The 22,063-nt window shown below is 39.9% G+C and overlaps 1 protein-coding gene across 2 annotated transcripts; it reads left to right on the top strand.

Moving 5' to 3' along the window:
* The first annotated feature begins 447 nt into the window (after positions 1–447).
* On the top strand, positions 448–20,665 carry TXNDC9 (thioredoxin domain containing 9). 2 transcript variants are annotated; one of them, XM_036454062.2, is made up of 5 exons: positions 448–586; positions 4,141–4,348; positions 7,206–7,324; positions 15,660–15,914; positions 20,064–20,665. In XM_036454062.2, the coding sequence occupies exons 2-5, from the start codon at positions 4,160–4,162 to the stop codon at positions 20,182–20,184; spliced, it is 684 nt and encodes a 227-aa protein (XP_036309955.1). In that variant the 5' UTR covers positions 448–586; positions 4,141–4,159; the 3' UTR covers positions 20,185–20,665. The 2 variants fall into 2 exon arrangements, with proteins under 2 accessions (XP_036309955.1, XP_036309956.1); XM_036454063.2 differs by having other exon boundaries at positions 452–586; positions 4,138–4,348.
* The last annotated feature ends 1,398 nt before the right edge of the window (positions 20,666–22,063 follow it).

Raw genomic sequence — 22,063 nt, 5'->3', positions numbered from 1 at the left:
AAGTTCTCCAAATAGGTCGTTGACTAAAACAAGTTCTAAAAATTTGTTAGGGACGTCATGAGGGAACTCAGGAAGGTGGTGAAAATTTGCTATAACGATCTGGTCAGTGACATTATGAGTGTTAACTACATACAAACTAATCATGTTGTATGTTAAAATTCAACTTTTTAACATGTTCAATAGACAGGATGGAAACGAAGTTGGAGTGTCACTCTTGAGCAATGCTATTTCTGACATAACATTACTGAGGTCCAGAGCCTACAGACAACTCCAACTAAGCGCTAAAAAACTACAACTCCCAGCATACTTTGCTCCCGCGTCCTCTGGACTGTTTAAGCCTCGGACCGGAAATGGGCCGCTGTATGGGCGGAGCACACACGTCAGCTCCAGCCTCTCGCCCGCCTTCCTCTGCCGTCACTTCCTCTAGCGTCGCAGGCTGTAAAGCACAATCGCGCCTCAGTCCATCTAGAGGCGGAAGTGACGACTGCTTCGTAGCCATCGTCCGCTGCTGCGAGGCTGAAGTCGGGGTGGATTGTTCTTCTGGAGCCGCTGGTCCGTCACTTCTCAGGTATCTCCGAGAGCGCAGGTGAGGCAGAGATGGTGTTAAGAAAACGGGCACCGCGGCCCAGTGCTGATGGACACACTGCGGCTCAGCATCCTCCCGGGCGGGGGAGGGGCGCGGCGCCGGTGCCGGTGTCCGTGCTGTGGTGACAGTTTTGGAGCCTGCGCCTTGGGAGGCGTTGAAGGCGGGGGCCTCCTGAACTCTGCCCTCCTCTGTTCCGGGGAGGCTCCGGGAGTGGCCGGAGACTTCGGGGAAGATACCTGGGGAAGGTACGTAGGCGGAGGACTCTTGGTGGTTTGGGTTGGTGTACGTAGGCGGATCAAGGAAGTGGTAAGGTAATATGAGGACAAGTCCTTTCCCACCGTTCCAGTTGAACTGAAAAATGGAATAATCAACTGCTTGTGGTTTAAAGAATAGAGAGTCATCAGGATTGCTAAACCATCTGACCTTACCCCTTTCGCTGCGGTAAATACCATCACCTGCCCCTCCTCCTCCCCAGCAGCCCTTGTTAGCCATTTCTGCTACAAATTATCCCAGCATTAAATTCTGAATTCATCATAAAAGGGGGAAGGGCACTTAATAAGAATAGAGCCACAGTTGTTTAATTACTATAGATAGGAGTTTTACAGACGCCGGGAAAATATAGGATGTGTTGCAAGAAAAACAGGGCTGTAAGAAGAAATACATTTTAAAAACAGACCAAGGACAGGACTCTTTGATTTGGTTGCTGTACCTGGACCCTGACCCCCTCCGGGAGTTCGCTTCAGGAATGCTGATCATTCTCCAGTCCCAATGAACTATTCGTAGCATCACAGAAGACTAGCCGCCTTAGGCGGTTTGGCTCAGTGGATAAAGAGTTGGTCTTGGATTGAAAGGTTCGGGTTCGATTCTGGTCAAAGGCACATATCTTGGTTGCAGGTTCCCCGCCCTGGTTGGGGTTCAAGCAGGAGGCAACCAGTCAGTGGTCTCTCACACCGATGTTTCTCTCTGTCTCTCCCTCTTTCTTCCACTCTCTAAAAAATCAATGGAAAAAATATCCTTTGATGAGGATTAACTAAAAATAAATAAATAAAGCTTAAAAGAAAGAAAGAAAAGATGCCATCTTATTATCAGACTTTGAGCTCCTGAAGGCAAGACCCTCCCTTTCCCTGTTACACTTGCAGCTACACGTAGTTATCTTTTTCATCATCTATAATAATAAAAGCGTAATATGCTAACCACCTCTGTCTCAGCCCCCAGGGCTTCATCCGGAATGATGTCCAGAAGATTGTTCAATGAAGCCCTGGGGGCTGAGACAGAGGGGGTTAGGAGCAATCAAGCAGGCAAGCAGAGTGGTTAGGGGTGATCAGGCAGGCAGGCAAATGGTTAGGAACCAGCAGTCCCAGATTTCGAGAGGAATGTCTGACTGCCAGTTTAGGCCTGATCCCACAGAGTCGGGCCTAAACTGGCAATCAGACATCCTTTGAGGGGTCCTGGATTGCCAGAGAGTGCAGGCTGGGCTGAGGGACCCTCCCCACTCCTCCCTGCATGAATCTTGTGCACCTGGCCTCTAGTCCTAATATAATCAGCCCACTGGTGACGGGGGTCAGAGCAGAATTTCCAGGTGAGTGAGTGTTCTCCCCAAACTGCCGGCATTATTGGAATAAACGCTCGCTCATTATTCAACCCTGTCTCTGCTTAATTTGGCTCAAGTGGTGACAGGCAGCCTCTGACCCATTGTGTCGGTATCAATTCTATATGCCCCCGTCAACAGGTTCTGACAAGCAAGTCAGGGTTTAGTATTCAGTTTTCTGCCTCATCTAGCCCCTGTAAAGTCACAATCTCCCTGACATTTTTCTTGGGAGGTACGGAATGTTAAGTTCTTTTATTACATATAAAATACAGCTCCTTTAAAATTTCATAGCACTGAGGAACTAACAGTTGGTTCATTCAAAGTTAATTTTCCCCATTGAGTTTAGAGAGAGGGAAACATTGATGTGAGAGACATTGATTGGTTGCCCCCTGCATGTGCCCCTGAGCAGCGCCCAGGCCCGGGAGGAGCCTGCAACCAAAATGAACCCAGGACACTTCGGTCCACAGGGCAGTGCTCCATCCACAGAGCCACACCGGGGCCAAAGTTAAATACTTTTTGAGCACCTGTTGTGCCCCTGACATTGCTAGCTCTAGAGATATAAAGATGAACTGAAGGTGCATTTCAACTGCTTTTTCTTTGGAGAAGAAGGAATCAAAAGTGAAGTTTGCAGGAAGACTATCTTCAGTTCCACAGAAGCTGGTGGATGAGATCACAGTATATTCCGATTTTTTTGTTAATCCTCACCTAAGATACTTTTTCCAGTGAATTTTTGAGAGAGCCGAAGGAAGGGGAGAGGGAGGAAAGAGAGAGAAACATCGATTGGTTGCCTCCTGAATGGGGATCGAACCTGCAACACTGCAGTGCCCTTTACCAGGAATCAAACCCAAGACCTTTCAGTGCACAGGCTGAAGCTCTAACTATTTAGAAACACTGGCCAGGGCTCCTTCAGATATTTTAAAGTGCTTCTTTAGTATTTGCAGATGTATGTAAGTAGTTGAGATGCAACAGCCTCCTGCTTTGATAGAAAACTTATAAAATATATTTCTGTAGTAACCCAGGTCTACATATAAAGATCTTCATCTGTTTGTTGCTGGTGGAAAATAATACATTTCTTTTTAAAGAATTTTTTTTATCTTTTTTTTAGAAAAACAGAATCATTCATTTGTTGTTTCACTTATGTATGCGTTCGCTGGTTACTTCTTGTGAGTGCCCTGACAGGAGTTTGAACCTGCAACCTTTTCATATGGGGCTGATACTCGAACCAACTGAGCTGCCGGGCTAGGGCAGGACAATTCTTTAAAACCAATGTAATTGAGATCTTCCTTTGTAACCTGAATTAGAATATGTTTACAAAAGCCTATCTTACACAGAAGAGTAATGGAAAAGTCAAAAATAGACTATTACATTGTTTTACATCAAAGCTAAGAACACTATGAGTGTCAATAAATCAATACCAATATCAATCTTGTGGCCTCCTAGATTTTGTTAGGTAATGGGAGAAAAGGAATGGAAACCTATGCTTAGGGAACACCAGGCATCATTTTTTACATAAGTTGTAATTGCCTTTCGGAGGAGTTAAAGAGATGGAAATCATGAGCAGAGACCATGAAAATGTGTCTTTTGCTCAACTCTGCTCTGTGTTAAAGCGAAGTTTGGTATCTCTGTGTATGTGTACAACCTTACAACAATTTAGTCATTTGTATTTTGCTTCTCTTTCTTTGGTAAAGAATAATGATTGTCAATATATATCACTAGCTATAGTTCCAACTACTATAACTCCCACCTACTCATTTTTCTCTGGTCTCATATAATAAGACAAAAACTAAATCAGGAGCACCTAAACTTTGCTCTGAATCATTTTTTGAGTGCTGTGACTATAATCTATTAAAAAGCCTAACTTCCTGAAGTGCTTGATTGTCAGTAGAACACTTTGTGAATTACGAAGTATGCACTTCCTGGAATTTTTTAAAAATATTTCTAACTTTGTAAACCTTCTCCCCAGCAGCAAGGCTGAACTGTAAAGAATGGAAGCTCATACATCTGCCGACATGTTTTCAAAAGTCCTGGAAAATCAGTTGCTTCAGACCACTAAACTAGTGGAAGAACGTTTGGATGCTGAAATTCAGAAAATGGACCAGATGGACGAGGATGAACTGGAACTTCTCAAAGAAAAGAGACTTAAGGCCCTAAAGAAAGCTCAGCAGCAGAAACAAGTAACCTCCCTGCCCTGCTTTCTGAAATTACTTAACAGTGTGCGCCTAGCAAATGTACACATGTGCCAGTAGTTACATTACAGGTCCTCATTTTTAAGGTGTTTTTCTTTTTCTTTTCTTTTTTTACCTCAAATTACCTATCACTATTAAAAATTTGGCTGGATAAAAATTAGCTTTAAAGGCACATTCAAAATCAGCTTGCTCAATGTATTAGTCTACAGTCAAGTAAAACAAATGCGCGCCCAGGATCGTTTTCTGAGCGGGATTTGTGTGGTTGTGATGCACTGGGAAGAGCACGCAGCAGCAGGAGGCAGTGGTTCCCTTTCGGCAGTGAAGCCAGCCTGTCATAGGTTAGCGTGCTCAGAGCCAATGACATAAGCGCTAAACTCATTGCCAATGCTCAACTAGGAAAAAGTTGTCATACAGGGTATTTTGGTAGAAGTCTATCTACCTGATTTGCAGTGAGGAACATATTCAATGTCTTAAAATAAGTTGTCCAGCAGTAAACAATAGGCTGGTATTTATAATTAAAAAAAAAAAAACAATTAAAGCAGGCAGCCTTTAGACATTTTTTTTATTAATATACAAATCAATTTAAAATGAATTTGTCATGGAGTAACTCATGCCCCCTACTGGGGATCCACCCTGCAACCCCCACATGTGCGCTGACCAGGAGGAATTGAATCATGACCTCCTGGTTCATAGGTCAACACTCAACCACCGAGCCACGCCAGCTGGGCTTCACTGCATTTTAATAGATCTTTTTGTTGTTGTTGTTGTTAGCATGTTTTCTTAGGAGTTTTCTGAGGAAATAGGCAAGAAGCCTTAATGGTTTTTATAGCCATTCTTTTTGGAAGAGTAGATTGTATATAGTAATGTTGATTTTTCTGATTCATGAAGATATTGGGGAAACCAATGTAAACAGTGACATAAGTACTTAAGAGACCTTTGTTAGTCACTATTCCTCAGTCAGCCAAGCACCCCCTCCTGTGGCAGCTAGAGACGTAGGACGTAGGTAAAGAGCAGAAGGACAAGGTAAGAAATAGGATGAAAATTTTGTTCATTATTTTCTATTTTAAGAAACAAAAATACTGTTTTAAGCGCACAGGTCATTGGCAAGTAAAGAAAGGAATCATGAAATGTCACATATCACTTTAAGGAATTGTATTTGAGAGGTGGAACTGTTATAGGAGCTTTACCGAAGAAATGTCACGTAAGGCAAAGGTCTCGGGGCCTTGTGAGTGCCCGCTACAGGGAAGCGGGGTGACATGGATCCTGCGCCTGGGCTGCTGCAGCTTCAGGGCGGAGGCGGGAAGGAGAGGGCGTTCCTGCCGCCTGCTAGTGGGACTTCTGGAGGCTGCATTCAGACCTCTGCCAGTTTTAAAAGAGCATGGAGGAGTCAGACTGTGTTCAGAGGACAACCAGAAGAGGAAGTCTTGATACTGTTTCATGTGAGAAATGGTCAAAAGGAAATGGAGATTTCAGTGTAGAGAAGGGAGGACATGGGTGAGATGTGCTATTTGAAGGGCCAAAGAAAAGATTAGAACTTTTCTTTCTAATCTCGGGTTCAAGCTGGGATCCACGGACTGAAGTTAGAGATATCGAGTACTTCAGTGTGAGAAACCTAAAAATTAGCACTAGTGCATACACAAATGCTTCCTAGGCACATTTGTCAGGCACTGTTTTACTTATCTTCATGTTGAGTGTCTTTATTTTCACAACTGCTCAGTGAGGTCAATGCTCCATGATCTCCACTTACACCTGAAGAGGTTGGGGCTCAGAAACGTTGTTAGAATTCATAGCCTGATAAGCTGTAGAACCATTTTTCAAGCCCAGTTCCCTTTTTATTAAAACTAACGGCCTGGACAGGAAACAGGCTGCCCGTTGTCGGAGAAGCTTCTTGTCACAGGAAAGTCAGAGGCTGGAAGGCCTGCCAGGCGTGCTAATAAGGGTTGACATCTTGGTTTGGGAAGTTGGATTACGTGACTTGTGAGATCTTTGTTGTTTCTGGACACTGATAGACAATGCTTCTAGGACACTGCCCATTGGCCACCAGTATAGGGAGTTCCTGCCTCTCCCTGCTGGTCATGGACAGTAGGCAGGGCCCCTGAGCATCAGAGCTGCAGTAACACCCCCCCTTTTTTCTTTCCCTGTCCCCAAAGACTGGCTTTATCTCATGAGCATTATTTATGAAAGCTTTTTAGTAATTTGAATCAAATGCTTCTGATTTTAGTAGTTTGAATACAGAGAAATTAAATAGATTGCACATTCTAAGTCTCATGAGTCTAAATTTTTATTTTTAAAGTTCTACTAAAACATATTCTAAGTTACCAAGACAGGTTATTGTCATAAATATGAGCCGGGCTGTGAAGATACCCACACTACTTCTGCATGGACACTAGAAACCTAGGAAAGTAAGTCACTGAAAGGAATTCCTTTCTCTACAGCAGTGTTTCCCAAAGTGTGGTACGCGTACCCCCAGCGGTACAGGAAGAGTTTGGTGGGGATATGCACTGCACCGTGCTTAGTTGCGCCTAATTCTACGTTCTCATGAGTACGAGGGGTACTCAGCGTTACGAAAATTATAGAAGGGGTACACATCTGTCAAAAGTTTGGGAAACACTGCTCTACAGGATAAAATCAACTACATTACAAAGTACAGGGTGGGGCAAAAATAATTTATATAGATAGTTCCTATGTAAAATAATACACTAATTAAATACAAAAATAAACTGTCACACATTCACAAGTATAAACTTTTGCCTCACCTGTATTTTGCTGAATTGTCCACCCACTGTAAACTGGTACTAAAAGAAATAATTTCAAATGTGTAACATTTCCCTTTCCTTCAAATCAGGAATGGCTTTCAAAAGGACATGGGGAATACAGAGAAATCCCTAGTGAGAGAGACTTCTTTCAAGAAGTCAAGGAGAGTAAAAATGTGGTTTGCCATTTCTACAGAGATTCCACATTCAGGTAACGTTGTCTCTTCAGTGACTTTCTTAAACATGGAGAGATGTTTGAATAGGAATATACTGACAGAAATTAAGAACAATAAAAGGAACTACTTTCTAAGTTGTTTCTTTGTACTAGAAGTCTGTGCATTAAAGTTAAGCAATTGTTATTTTAAAGATTAAAAACCAGTTGCATATACAAGTATAAGTGAACATTATTGAAAGTCAAGAATATTTCTATATTAATGTCTGTTTTCTGAATTATATATTTACTAACTTTAAAAACACGTTAGAAATGTACACTTACATTTTTTATCAGTGCAACTAGAATTTTTCTACTTTTTTATTTTCCTTTTTCTTTTTATTGAATTTATTGGAGTGACACTGGTTAACAAAATTATAAAGGTTTCAGGTGCATAATTCTACAGCATGTAGCCTGTACACTGTATTATGTTTACCATCCCAAATCAAGTCTCCATCCAGCACCATTTATCCTCCTTTACCCTCCCCTACCTCCTTCCACCTCCCTCCACACTCCTCCTACCCCCTCCCCACCCCCCAGCAGTCACTACACTGTTATTCCTGTCCATGAGGGTTTTTTTCTTTTTTGGCTCAATACATCCACCCCACCCCACCCAGCCCTCTCCTCTCCCCCTACTCCCACCCCCAGCTGTCAGCCTACTCTCTGTCTGTGAGTCTCTCACTATTTTGCTTGTTAGTTCCATTTTGTTTACTAGATTCCACATATGAGTAAAATCATATGGTATTTATCTTTTCTCTAACTCGCTTATTTCACTTAGCATAATGCTCTCCAGGTCCATCCATTTTGTTGCAAAGGGTAAGATTTCCTTTTTTATGGCTTAGTAGTAGTCCATGGTGTAAAGGCACCTACAGCTTTTTTATCCACTCATCTATTAATGGACACCTGAGCTGCTTCTGTGTCTTGGCTGTTGTAATAATGCTGCCGTGTGAACATAGGGGTGCACGTATTCTTTCGAATTAGTGTTTTGGGTTCCTTCAGATAAATTCCCAGAAATGGAATCATAAGGCACTGCCTTTTTTTTTTTTTTTTTTTTTTTTTTTTTTTTTTTTTTTTTTTTTAGGTAGCTCCATACTGCTTTTCCACAGTGGCTGCACCAATCTGCATTTAAACCAGCAGTGCACGAACAAGGCTCCTTTTTCTCCACATCCTCCCCAACACTTGTTGTTTGTTGATTTATTGATGATAGCCATTCTCACAGGTGTGAGGTGACATTCTGGTTTTAGTTTCCATTTCTCTGATGACTTGTGACATTGAGCATCTTTTCAGATGTTTATTGCTCATCTATATGTCCTCTCTGGAGAACTGTCCATTTAGGTCCTTTGCTCATTTTTAAATTGGATTGTTTGGGGGGGGGGGTTTGGTGTTGAGTTCTGTAAGTTCTTTATAAATTTGGATATTAACACCTTATCAGATAAATCTTCAGCAAATATGTTCTCCCATTCATTGGGTTGTCTTCATTTTGCTGATGGTCTCCTTTGCTGTGCAAAAATGTTTTAGTTTGGTTTGGATTCTAATATTTAAGTCTTAAATCCATTTTGATCTTATTCTTGTGTATGATGTCATTTCATTTTTTGGTACATATCTGGCCAATATTCCCAACACCATTTATTGAATAAAATACCTTTGCCCCATTGTATGTTTTTGCCTCCTTTATCAAGTATTAATTGACTATAAAGACATGGATTTACTCCTGGGCTCTCTATTCTGTTCCATTGATCAGTGTGTCTGTTTTTATGCCAGTATCATGCTGTTTTGGTTACTATGGCCTTGTAGTATAGTTTGATATCAGGTGGGGTGATTCCTCCAACTTTGTTCTTCTTTCCCAAGATCTCTGTTGCTGTTTGGAGCCTTTTTTGGTGTCCATGTGAATTTTTGGAATATTTGTTTTATTTCTGTGAAATAGCCATTGGTATCTTGATTGGAATTGGTGTTGAATCTATATTGCTTTAGATACTATGGACATTTTAATTATGTTAATTTTTCCTGTTCATGAACAGGGTATATGTTTCCACTTATTTGTCTCTTCGGTTTCTTTCTTCAGTGTCTTACTATGTTCTGAGTATAGATCTTTTACATCCTTTATTACATGTAATTAGTTCTAGTAATTTTTGGTGGAATCTTTAGGGTTTTTAATATACAGTATCATGTCACTTGCAAATAATGACAGTTTTATTTTTTGCCTTTCCAGTTATTGATGTCTTCTATTTATTCTTCTCATCTGATTGCTGGGCTAGGACTTCCAGTACTTGTGTTGAGTTAGAGTGATGAAAGCAGACATCCCAGTCATGTTCCTGATCTTAAAGGAAATGCTTTTAGTTTTTGCCAATTGACTATGATGTTGGCTGTAGGTTTTTCATATATGGCCTTAATTATGTTGAAGTATATTTCCTCTCTATTTTGCTGAGCTGTTTTGTTTTTATCATAAACTAGAGGCCCAATGCACAAAATTCATGCAAGGGGCTCGGTCCTTGCAGCCTTGGCTTTGTCCAGAAGGCCATCTGGAAAGTTGTCCGGCTGTCCAGTGTAATTAGCATATTACACTTTTATTACTATAGATGGGTGCTGGATTTTATCAAATACTTTTTCTGCACCTTTTGATATGATCATGTGGTTTTATCCTTCATTTTGTTTATATGGTATATCACATTAACTTCGTTTGTGTATATTATACCAACTTTGCATCCTGGAATAAATCTCACTTGATCATAATATATAATCTTTTACACTGTATTGCTGGATCCAGTTTGCTTTAATTAAAAATTTTAGGTTTTATGTTCATGAGGGATATTAGCGTCTAATTTCTTTGTAGTGTCTTTATCTGGTTTTCTAATTTGAGCTTGGGAGTCTCCTCTCCTCTTGAATTTTTTGGAATAGTTTTGGAAACATAGGTGTTAGTTCTTTAAATGTTTGGTAAAATTCATCTGTGAAGCCAGCTGGTCTAGGATTCTTGTTGGGTATTTTTCTGTTTGTTTTCTTTTTGTTAATCCTCACTCCAGGATATTTTCTATTCATTGATTTTTAGAGAGAGTGGTAGGGAGCGAGAGAGAAACACCAGCGTGAGAGAGACACATCAATTGGTTGCCTCCTGCAGGTTCCCTAATCAGGAGCCTGGGATTGAGCCTGCAGCCATGATGCATCCCCTTGACCGGAATCAAACCTGAGATCCTTCAGTTTGTGGGCCGATGCTCTAAGCACTGAATCAAACTGGCTAGGCTGTTGGGTGTTTTTTGTTTGCTACTTCAGTTTTACTAGTTGTAATCAGTTTATTCAGATGGTCTTGATTCTTCCTGATTCAGTTTTGGAAGACTGTATATTTCCAGGGATGTATCCATTTTACCCATATTGCCCAATTAGTTCATAATATTTTCTTATAATTCTTTGTATTTCTTTGGTATATGTTGTTACTTTTCCTCTTTCATTTCTGATTTTATTTATTTGGGTCCTCTCTTTTTCTGTATGAGTCTGATTAAAAGTTTGTTAATCTTATTTATCTTTTCAAAGAACCAGCCCTTTTATTGATCTTTTTATTATTTTTTTAGACTCTATTTCAGTTATTTCCCCTCTGATCTTTATTATTACCCTTCATGCTACTCGCTTTGGATTTTCTTTTCTTGTTCTTTTTCTAGTTCCTTTAAGTGTAAAGTTAGATTATTTATTTGAGATTTTTCTTTTCTTGAGATAGACCTGTCTTAGTTTCACCACCCAACAAGTTGCCTATTAATTAACATCTTTCATAGATTGATTGTCTGAGACTTATTGACTAAAAATATAAAAATGAAGAAAATATTGAAATGGTGAAATACCTTCTAAGGCAGGTGTGGGGAGCATCTGGTCCTCAGGCCACATAAGGCCTGAGAAACCATTTGGTCTGGCTCTGCCAAGGCATTAGGGGTGAGTTAATTAAATGTTTGACCAGATACAGCAGGCTGATTTTTAAGTTGGTAATTTTGTATGGCCCATGAGTAATGTCACAAATATCCAATGGCCCGCGGCAGATAAAGGGTTCCCCACCCCTGCACTAAGGGGAAGTGCGAGAGGGTGAAGGGCATCAGGGAAACGCTCTGCCGTGTGGTAGCTGTCATCTCCCATTGGCATTCATCTTCCTTACGTCGCCAACCTCTGGTGTGGATGACGAGTACTATATTGACATCATATCAGTCTGTAAGATTGATGCCATATGCTTGCTTGTTTATGAGATGTTTTCACCTCTAGCTTGTTTTGTGACGGCAGAGTTTGCCTGTATGTGCACCATTGTTTTTCGGATTCCTACCCCTAGAGCAGCAATGGCTGATACACAGTAAATATATTTGATGGATATATACACAGTGTAGCACCAGGAGCACTAATCTTAAAACAAAACTGAAAAATCAAAATTTGAATCATTTGTGTATGTATATATATCAAAGTTCCTAGCACATAATAGGCTGTACACTTTCATGTGTAAAGTCCCGGAACACTCACAGTGACCTCCTGAGGTAAGTAGGTACATGCTTCATGTGTGGAGAGACTAAGTGGCTCACTAATGTCATTCAGTTACTAAATAAGAGGTTTTAAGCCGAATGCCATTTTAACTACACCACGATGGCAGCTTCTGTATTTTTAAAAGATAGATTAATTGAAAAATTATACATAGTCTTACTTAAAATAGGTTCCGGCCCTCGCCAGTGTGGCTCAATTGGTTGAGCATTGTCCCATGAATCAAGAGGTCACCAGTTTGATTTCCAGTCAGGGCACATACTTGGTTGTAGACTCAATCCCCATCAGGGTGCAGGAGGCAACCAATCAATGTTTCTCTGTTACTTCTCCCTCCTCTCTCTCTCTAAAGTCAATAAAAGTGAAAGCGTTTTTAAAATTTCCAGCTCTTCCAGGGACGGTGTCTTCAAGCACTCAGAGTGGCCCAGTGTTTAACATACCAGCCGGGCTCTAACAATACAGCCTCTGACAAAACAGGCTGCCCGAGCCCCTGGCGATGGAACCGCTCCCCTGTGTACCCAGAAGGCTGGGGAGCACCACATCCGCATGTGGCCCGTGGCTAGGCCCGCTTGGTGGACCTGAGGTTCTAGGGAGGTTGTCTAACGGGGCTGGTGGTGGGCCCACGTGTGCTAAATGTGTCCGTGACGGGATCAAACATGCTTGCCTTTTTGAGGAGCAGGAAATCGTTGTGAGCATGTTGAAGGCACAAGCGCCGGGTCAAAAAGCTAAACAAGAAAAATGAAGCTTTTTTGAGTAATAAAAATAATTAAAAGGCAACAAATAAAGTATGTTCCTTATTACTCAAAACCATGGAGTTGATTTATATACAAATGTTCAAGAACATATTTCTCACATAATGGTTTTTTTATCCTTTATTTTGAGCTTTATTAAAAAACCATTTACTAATTACTTCTTGCCCTAGCCACCTTGGTTCAGTGGATAGAGCATTGGCCTGTGGCCTGAAGGATCCCAAGTTCAATTCCAGTCTAGGGCACATGCAAGGATTGTGGGCTCATTCCCAGTAGGAGGCGTGCAGATGTTTCTCTCTCCCTCCTTTTCCCTCCCTCTTTAAAACCAATAAAAAGATTTTTAAAAACAATAATAATAATTAGTTCTCTCCTACCATTTTCACTAAATTCACATTGCTGCACTGCAGGATGATATATGAAAAGATACATTCAGAAGAAAAGTGATGAGGTATTAAATTTATCAGAAATTTCTTAAGCCCAAACCTAATTCAGGAAAAGCTACAACCAAGGAGTACCCCAAAAGCCTAGTGAAAACAACTGTTTAAAAAAAATAAATGCCCTCACTGCTTTGGCTCAGTGTATAGATTGTCACACATCACTCTGTGGATTGAAGGGTCCTGGGTTCGATTCCAGTTAAAAGCATATGCCCAGGTTGTGGGCTTGAACCCCAGTGGGGGGTGTGCAGGAGGCAGCTGATCGATGACTCTCTCTCATCGATGTTTCTAAGTCCCTCCTCTCTGTACAAAATCAATAAAATATATATTTAAAAAAAAAAAAAAAAAGAATACCAATGGAGAAAAATTACTGCTCAAAAAGAATATTACGCCGAAACTGTTTTGGCCCAGTGGTTAGAGCGTCAGCCTGTGGACTGAAGGGTCCCAGGTTTGATTCCGGTCAAGAGCATGAACATTGGCTGCGGGCACATCCCTGGAGAGGGGTGTGCAGGAGGCAGCTAGTCGATGTCTCTCTCATCGATGTTTCTAGCTCTCTCCTCCCTTCCTCTCTGTAAAAAAAATCAATAAAATATATTTTAAAAAATAAAGAATATTATAATAGTCTGTTTCAGAAACACTAGAGGATTGACCAATTTAAATACATTCTACTTTAAAGAAAATGTCAGTTTTATTCTCTTTAGTAGAAGATGGCTTAATGAAAGTTACTTCTGATATTTTCATTTTCTAAGACCATAACGCCCATACTTACAGCCCTGACTTTAATGTGCTTCTCGCTGACAGAGGTGCACAGCTAGAAGTGTTCCTTCTCGGGCACCGATCGGTCTTTCCTGGAGGCCTGCGCATATGGCACCAGATGCACATTTCTAATTCTGAGAGTGTCTCAGTCCATCAAGGTAGATTTGTCACCCTTCAAGCTTCCCATATAAGATACCAGGAATCATGCATAAAAGAAATTACAATTTTTTGTTGTTGTCACGAACATAACTTTGTGAAGCACTTACAATTTAAGGCATATGTTGAATGTTTTCTATAGATGTCACTAAAGCAAATCTGACTTCTTAGAATACTGCCTTGTTTTTCTGCCTCGCATGATCAGGCAGCTGCTCTGAGGTGGAAGTGAGGGCACCTAACACAGCACCAGTTGGCTACCCAAGTCTGAGACTCAAACGGATAAACTGTAAAGTTAGGTGCGCCTTACCTAACCTGTTAACCGGGGAGTTCTCTTTCTAATTACGCAACATAGAACGGGCGCGTACTCTTTCACTAGGACGTGTCCGTACGTCACACCTGGAGGATGTAATTTCATATTATTTTTTTTAATTTATACTTAAAATAAATGAAAAGACTGAAATATATATTTTTTCATTTATTTATATATAAAGTAGAAAGGAAAATACAAAATTACAAACAAATAGAAAAGAATACCAACAAAAAAATGGAAACAGAATTAAAAAATTATAAATTTTGCAAACAATTAGAAAGATTACAAAAAATATATTTTTTTATCTTGATACATAATAAAAAATATAAAAAAGTTAACAATTACAGAACAATAAACAAAAGCACACAAATAGAAATATTGAGTTTAAAAAATTATAGATGTAAAATTTCAAAACTCAACTTGCATGTGATATATTTTAAAACAATTGTTGATACATAGTGCTATCTTACAATCTGAACACCACTATGTAGATTCTTTCCTAACACCTTTTTTGTAGCAAACTCGGCATTTCCTGGATTTAGTTTTTCCTATATCGCTTTTCATTTGTTCTGGAAAATGCCTTTCAACTAAGCGTGATGGTTTAGATGTAGAGCTGCTTGTTGATGTCTTTGGGTGGGTTTTCACTATGTTGTCATCTACCAATTTCTCTACACTATCAAAAAGTGTTATAAATCCAAGTGACCTTTATCTTTTTTGTATATAATATATGCATTGAAGCAGCACATATCAATCGTGTAGGCCACCATAACTCCATTTCCCAGATCTACGCCGCCCATATTCTTGTTATAATCCAGGACAGCATTCTGTTTTTCTTGCCTTCTTCCTCTCTTTTCAATCATTGTCTTTTCGTCATTATGAATAGAACTGAGCATCAATACGTCTTTTTTATCCTTCAATTTTAAAACCATAATTTGTCTTTGAATCCTACTATATATTCATTTTTCTGTAATTTTTTTGTTTTTATTTCACTGGGGATTCCGACTCTGTTTATCCTCATTGTTCCAACAATGTCTGTATTGTTTTGACACAAGAGTTCAGCTAAATGAAATGACCTATAGAAATTATCTAAGTAAATCCTATACCCTTTATTCAGTAAGTCATGTGTTAACTCCAAAACAATTCTTGTTGAACACGCCTACCACTCTCACTAGCGAAATTATACTGATTCCCTCCGTGTCTTAAATTCATGTGGAGACATTTATGAATGACTAATACCTTTGTTCGGAAATATACGTCCCGCCTGTTTCAGGGCGCAACATATATTTCAAGGACGTATTCATATGTCCTATCCATACCCGATATTGTTTACGTTTGACGTATTCATAGGTCCCGCTCGGTTAACAGGTTAATGACATTCCTCTTTAAAAAGAACTTTGTTGTTTTGGGTTTTGATTTTCTGTATTTGTTATTTACAGGTGTAAAATACTAGACAAACATTTAGCGATATTGTCCAAGAAACACCTGGAGACCAAATTTTTGAAGCTGAATGTGGAAAAAGCACCTTTCCTTTGCGAGAGACTGAAGATCAAAGTCATCCCCACACTAGCACTGGTGAAAGATGGGAAAACGCAAGATTACGTCACTGGGTTTACTGACCTGGGAAATACAGATGACTTCACCACGGAGACTTTAGAGTGGAGGCTTGGTTGCTCTGATATTATCAATTACAGGTACCTTTTAACAAAAGACTTATTTTAATTCACATTTTCAGTGATATTTTTAGAGGAGATTGTTTTATGTGAACGTTTATTTTATGGAATCAAGATCTTTTAGCTGACATGTAGAAAAACTTCCACAAAGGAAGAGCATATTTCTTAAAGTGTTCATTATTAGCATGACCTCACAGCAAAAATCAGTTGTGGATAAAGTTGAGTGTTGGAATGCACCTCACTATAAAAGTTCTCAGCCTAACAGATCCTATTGCATCTAATCCCATGTAATCTGGAAACTCAAAATGACACCAGGAATGAACTTTTCCCTGTTTTAAACCAGATTACTCAAATTGATAGTGACTTACTTTCAAACATTAGATTTATAGAATCTCATTTCCGTGCTTAGCTTAAATTGCTTATTTGGGTAACAGTCTCACTTTGAAAACAATCTAAAATCCAACTTCCTTTTTTCATTCACCTCTTTGTCCATTTCTCCAGACAAATAATTTATCAAATTCCACAAATTACAGCATATCATCTTACCCTTTGTTCCTGTTCTTTTTTTATTAATCTTCACCAGAGGATATTTTCCCCATTGCTTTTCAGAGAGAAAGTGGAAGGGAGGGAGAGAAGGAGGGGAGGAGGGAGGGGGCAAAAAGAAAGGAGGTAAGGCTGGGATAAAATTGAGGTGATAGAGACACATCAATTGGTTGCCTCCTACGTACGTCCCAACCAGAGGCAGAAAGCAAACCCACAACCCAGGTCCATGCTCTTGACTAGAAATCAAACCTGTAACCTTCAGTAAGCAGGCCATTGTTCTAACCCACATGTGTCAAACACAAGGCCCGCGGGCCAAATCCGTCCCGCCAGGCCTTGCAATGTGGCCCGCACCGCGCTGTCATCACTGCACTCCGCTGCGTTTCCATCACAATGACAGTTTATGACTGTTCAGTAAACCATTCGGCCCGCGATTTAGGCTGGATTTTAGATTTTGGCTCCTTCTCTGATTGAGTTCGACACCCCTATTCTAACCATTAAGAAACATCAGCCAGGGCTGCATGGATTCTTACAAGGGAGGGAGGGGGTGGTAAGGGAAAGAGAAAGGGAGAAAAAGACACCTCAATTGGTTGCCTCCTGCACATGCCCCAAACCAGGACCAGAATCAAACCTGCAACCCAAGTATGTCCTCAAACCTATGACCCTATGGTGTGTGGGCTGATGCTCTAACAACTGAGCAACACCATCCAGGGCCTCTATGCCTGTTCATTTTTGTTACTGTTCTTTTATTATTATTATTATTATTTTTATTTTATTTCAGGGATCGGAAAGGAGAGGGGGAAGAAGGGAGGGAGGGAGGGAGGGAGGGAGGGAGGGAAGCAAACGTCAATGATGAAAAAAAGTCATCAATCAGCTGCCTCCTGCATGCCCCCTACTGGGGATCAAGCCTGCACCTGTGCTCTGACCAGGAATCGAACATGACCTGGTTCATAGGTTGATGCTAAACTAATGAGCCAAACCAGCTACTAAAGCCTGTTCTTGATTTGCAAGAATAGTTGGTTGTCATTCCACAGTCATTGTGCCTTTCAATAAATAGAAGTCCTCTCGCCTTTTCCCTTCTCTACCCCTTTTCCTCTGAATCTTTCCTACACGTGTCTAAATGATTCCTACATCGTAGAAGTTGATTTGGGAATTTTAGGTATTATTTTCTTGATACCAAATAAAATATTAATGTTTTTAAAAATTACTTATTTTGAAATGATTTCAAACTTTAATTTGGGAATAATACAAATAATGCTACTATTCCCTTCACTCATGTTCCCTATTTTATTTTTTTAATATATTTTATTGATTTTTTACAGAGAAGAAAGGAGAGGGATAGAGAGTTAGAAACATCGATGAGAGAGAATCATCGATCAGCTGCCTCTTGCACACTTCCTACTGGGGGTGTGCCTGCAACCCAAATACATGCCCTTGACTGGATTTGAACCTGGGACCTTTTAGTCCGCAGGCTGACGCTCTTATCCACTGAACCAAACCGGTTTCGGCTCATGTTCCCTATTTTAAACCCTTTATATTTGCTTTATCTTAAATTTATATATTTTTTTCAGAATCATTTGAGTAGAAATTGTAGGTATATTTTTCCTTTACATACTTTTTGTGTATATTTTCTTATGTAATGACAGTACAGTTATTAAAACAGGAACTTGAGGTAATTTATAGACCTTATTCAAATTCCAATAATGCCCTACATATAAGAAAATGCACTGCTTGGAGTTAACGTGTTTTTAGTTTTCATTAACATGTAACAACCTGTTACCCTTCATTTACTTTTCAGTTCTGTGGTGGTTTGGAAGAACAAGCTATTTATTTTACAGAGCAATCCCCAACGGGTTTGTCTAATGTTTCAAGTTTAGATTCAGATTATGCATTTTTTCACAGTTATATCATAGAACTGATGTGTTCTTCCTTCTTAGTGCACCATATCAGGAGGCATGTGATGGTTTGCCTCATTTCTAGTGAGAATAACTGAGCACTGGTTAACCAGTTGTCTACCAGACCAAATGGTGATTTAAGGAAGAACTTTTCCATATCTCACGTTAATTTTTACTTGTTTACTTCTATTAGAATGGGCTGTAGATTATTTTATTCAATGGGTTATGTTCTTTTGCTGTTATTTGAAGTTCAGATTGCCCCAGGTTAGAGCAGTGAGAGCTCCTTTCATACTGGCATCTATATCCTTTGGTCATGTCCCCATAGTGTTTGAGCACTTGCTTTCTGGTACAAATAAGATGTTTTAGGGGCACTCATGTACTCTCCCTAGAATTGGCTATTTCTCCAAGGAGCCATGGTTCCTTTCAGTGGCAAGTGATATTTCAAAGCCAAGATCTAGCCTTGGCCCAGTGACTCAGTTGGCTGGAGCATCGTCCCAAAGGTTGCAGGTTCAATTCCTATTCAGAGTACATACCTAAGTTGCGGGTTCAATCTAAGGTTAGGGCACCAATAAATACACATCCTTGGCTGAGAATTACGCTAAGCGAAATAAACCAGTCAGAGAAAGATAAATATCACATGATCTCACTCATTTGTGGGATATAATGAACAACATAAACCAGTGAACAAAAATAGATCCAGAGCCAAAACCAGTTTGGCTCAGTGGATAGAGCGTGGACTGAAAGGTCCCGCGTTTCATTCCAGTGAAGGGCATGTTCCTTGGTTGCGGGCACATTCCCAGTAGGGGGCGTGCAGGAGGCAGCTGATTGATGTTTCTGTCCCATCGATGTTTCTAACTATCTCACTTCCTTTCCGTAAAAAATCAATAAAATGTATTTTTTTAAAAAAATAGATCCAGAAGAAGCATTGAACAGACCGGCAAACCTCAGAGGGAAGGCAGGGGATTGGCGGGGGGGGTGTGTGTGTGTGTGTGTGTGTGTGTGTGTGTGTGTAAAAGATCAACCAAAGGACTTGTATGCATGCATATGAGCATGACCGATGGACACAGACAATAGGGGGGAGAGGGAGGTCAATGGGTGTGGGGAAGAGACATGTAAAAGTTTCAACAGTAAAGAACTTTAAACAAGATCTAGGTGCTAGGTAACTCCCCGATATTTTTGAAAAAAGATATTGTCATATTTCATTTCTCAAGCATCTTTCTCAAGCATCATTGAAAAAGAGTTTCAAACCAATCCGGTTTGAATATGATAAGTTATGATATAATATGAAGTTATGATAATAACTTCCATGAGTTTTGGTGATTTCTGTAGAAATCTAAACATTAAATGTTGTTAAACAGAATCGAACCTGTCCTAACAGGCTGTCAAAATACAGCAGCATTTTTTTGTGTGTCCTTTGCACTGTGAAAGGTTCAGCATATCCAGAACAGATGAGAAAAAACCTTTGGTTTTCTTCTTTGCTTTTTAGTCAGAAATTCTGTTGGCATCCTGTGAAATGTTAATGATAAAAGAGAAAATAATACATTGATCTTAAACCTTTAGTAGTACAAAGTAAAGTTTACCACTATTAACCAACATTATGGATAAATATACCTCTTTCTTGACACTAGCTTTTTAAAGAAAAATTTACTCTCATATGTTATAATGAGAGAAAAAATATGTTTTTCTGTACTAAATCATAAAGAATAAGTGATTTTCATATTTGCTTTATTTTCAGTGGAAATTTAATGGAGCCACCATTTCAGAGCCAAAAGAAAATTGGAACAAACTTCACAAAGCTGGAAAAAAAAACTATCCGAGGAAAGAAATATGATTCGGACTCTGATGATGATGATTAGGGAGCAGTTATAATTCTTTGTAAATTGTCTTTTTATTTCTGCTTATTTTAGAATTAGATGTGTTTTCTAAGTTTTTTTTTTGTTGGTTTTGATCCATTGGTCTTCTAATGGTCATATTCTAGTTTTATACAGTTGCATCACATTGAAAGACATCTTTAATATTTTCTGTGTGGAGCTCACGATTAAATGGAGGGAAACTGCTGAATTCTTAAATTATCTGGGTGGGATCTGAATTCTCTATTTTTGCAATTGCTTTTATCACAATATGATTTTCACGCCTTTATACCATTGACAGTTGTGTTTTTAATTCACTGGATTGGAAACAATTCAAGGAACTATTTCAGGACTAATTCACATGCATTATTTACTTTATACAACAGGTCAAGTAACAGTTACTGGTGTAACAGACTGCACTTGTAAATGAATGATAAACACTTCATGTCTGGAATATGTTTGCCTAACTTAAAGAACTGCTTATTTATTCTGTGTGCTGCATGTCGATGTTGAATCAACTGATGGCAGAGGAGAAATTTTTCAGGTTGTGAGCGTATTGCCATATTTCAAGAGTCCTGAATGCTTTATTTTAAGGCATGCATGAAGTGTTTTTAGGATGGCAACATGAGGAGATCTACAGACTCATTGAAACAACCATAACTTGTAAACACTATATTTTTAAAAATTAAAGTCTCTGAAATTGTCATAAGTGCATAAAGCAAACAAAAATAATTATTCAAGAAATTCTTACTAACTCTTGGTAAAGAAAGGTGAGTCTCTGCTCTTTGAGCCATGACCCCATGCCCTTCCCCCCCAGCTTCCAGTCTCAGCCCACAGCTTCTCTGTAAGAGGAGCAGACTGCCCCATTTCTCTTCTACCCGGGCCCCACTTGGGGCACAGATCAACCCTGGGAATGGCAGACCAAGCAGACTGTTTCCTAACCACTGTTGCCCAGCTCACTCATAAACCCACTGAGATTAACAACTGGCTTACTCTTAAACTGGGACAGTAGTGACTAGGGTGGAGGTTTCATGCAAGAGAGGCAAGCAGACACCAGGGGCTCCCACTTACTGCTCTGCCTGTAAGACCACAGGTATCACTCCCAGAAAACGGCTACTTTCCCACCCCAGCTTCGGGCGAATGCACAGAGGCTTGCCCCAGAAATTAACGTGCAGCCAAGTAGCCCTAAGGTTGGAACGGGCCTCAAAGACAAGTGCTTGATTTTAATTGGATAAAACTGCAGCAATATATACCCAGGGCTTGTAAGAAACAATGGAATGGTCTGCTAGAATTAGTGGGTATAACAGTAGAAGCTGGCCAACTAAGCCCCTCACTAGGAGATCGGGGAAGTGAACAACAGAGGGCCCTGCTGACACTCACTGGGGTAGAGGGAATCAAGAGCTACAGCTCACGCTCACCAGAAGCTTCTCTTCGCAGGGTAAGTGGACTTCACTGAAGTAAGTCCACCTCTGGCTCTAAAATACACAAATAAGCCCTGGGAGGGGGGATGAGCGCCCAGGCTGCTATATTTAAGTGTCCAGATCCCAACAAAAAATTAAAAAGTGTGCAAAGAAACAGGAAATGACCGGACACGGAGGAAAAAGCAAAAGGAGCTCCCTTGAGAAGCATGAGACATCACCATGTGTGTAATGGGAGTGCCGGAAGGAAAGGGAGCGGAAAAATTATTAGGAGAAATGCCTAAAAATCCCGAAGTTAATCAAAACAAAACATGAAACCAAGAAGATCAACAAATTCTTTTTTTTTTTTTTTTTAGATTTTTTGTTTTTAATCAATCTTTTGTTTTTAAACAATAATATTGCCCAGCTCACTCATAAACCCACTGAGATTAACAACTGGTTTACAGAGAAGCTGTGGGCTGAGATTG

This window comes from Pipistrellus kuhlii, unplaced genomic scaffold (assembly GCF_014108245.1).
Source record: "Pipistrellus kuhlii isolate mPipKuh1 unplaced genomic scaffold, mPipKuh1.p scaffold_m20_p_27, whole genome shotgun sequence".
In the NCBI taxonomy this organism is placed as follows: domain Eukaryota; kingdom Metazoa; phylum Chordata; class Mammalia; order Chiroptera; family Vespertilionidae; genus Pipistrellus; species Pipistrellus kuhlii.
The sequence above is the reverse complement of the archived record's forward strand: the minus strand, read 5'-3'. Positions and strand labels throughout refer to the sequence as shown.

Excerpts from the sequence above, each read along its gene's own strand:
- TXNDC9 (XM_036454062.2), top strand. The coding sequence starts at position 4,160 with ATGGAAGCTCATACATCTGCCGACATGTTTTCAAAAGTCCTGGAAAAT. Across the intron at positions 7,325-15,659 it reads TACAGAGATTCCACATTCAG|GTGTAAAATACTAGACAAAC; the intron begins GTAACGTTGTCT and ends TGTTATTTACAG. Across the intron at positions 15,915-20,063 it reads TCTGATATTATCAATTACAG|TGGAAATTTAATGGAGCCAC; the intron begins GTACCTTTTAAC and ends CTTTATTTTCAG.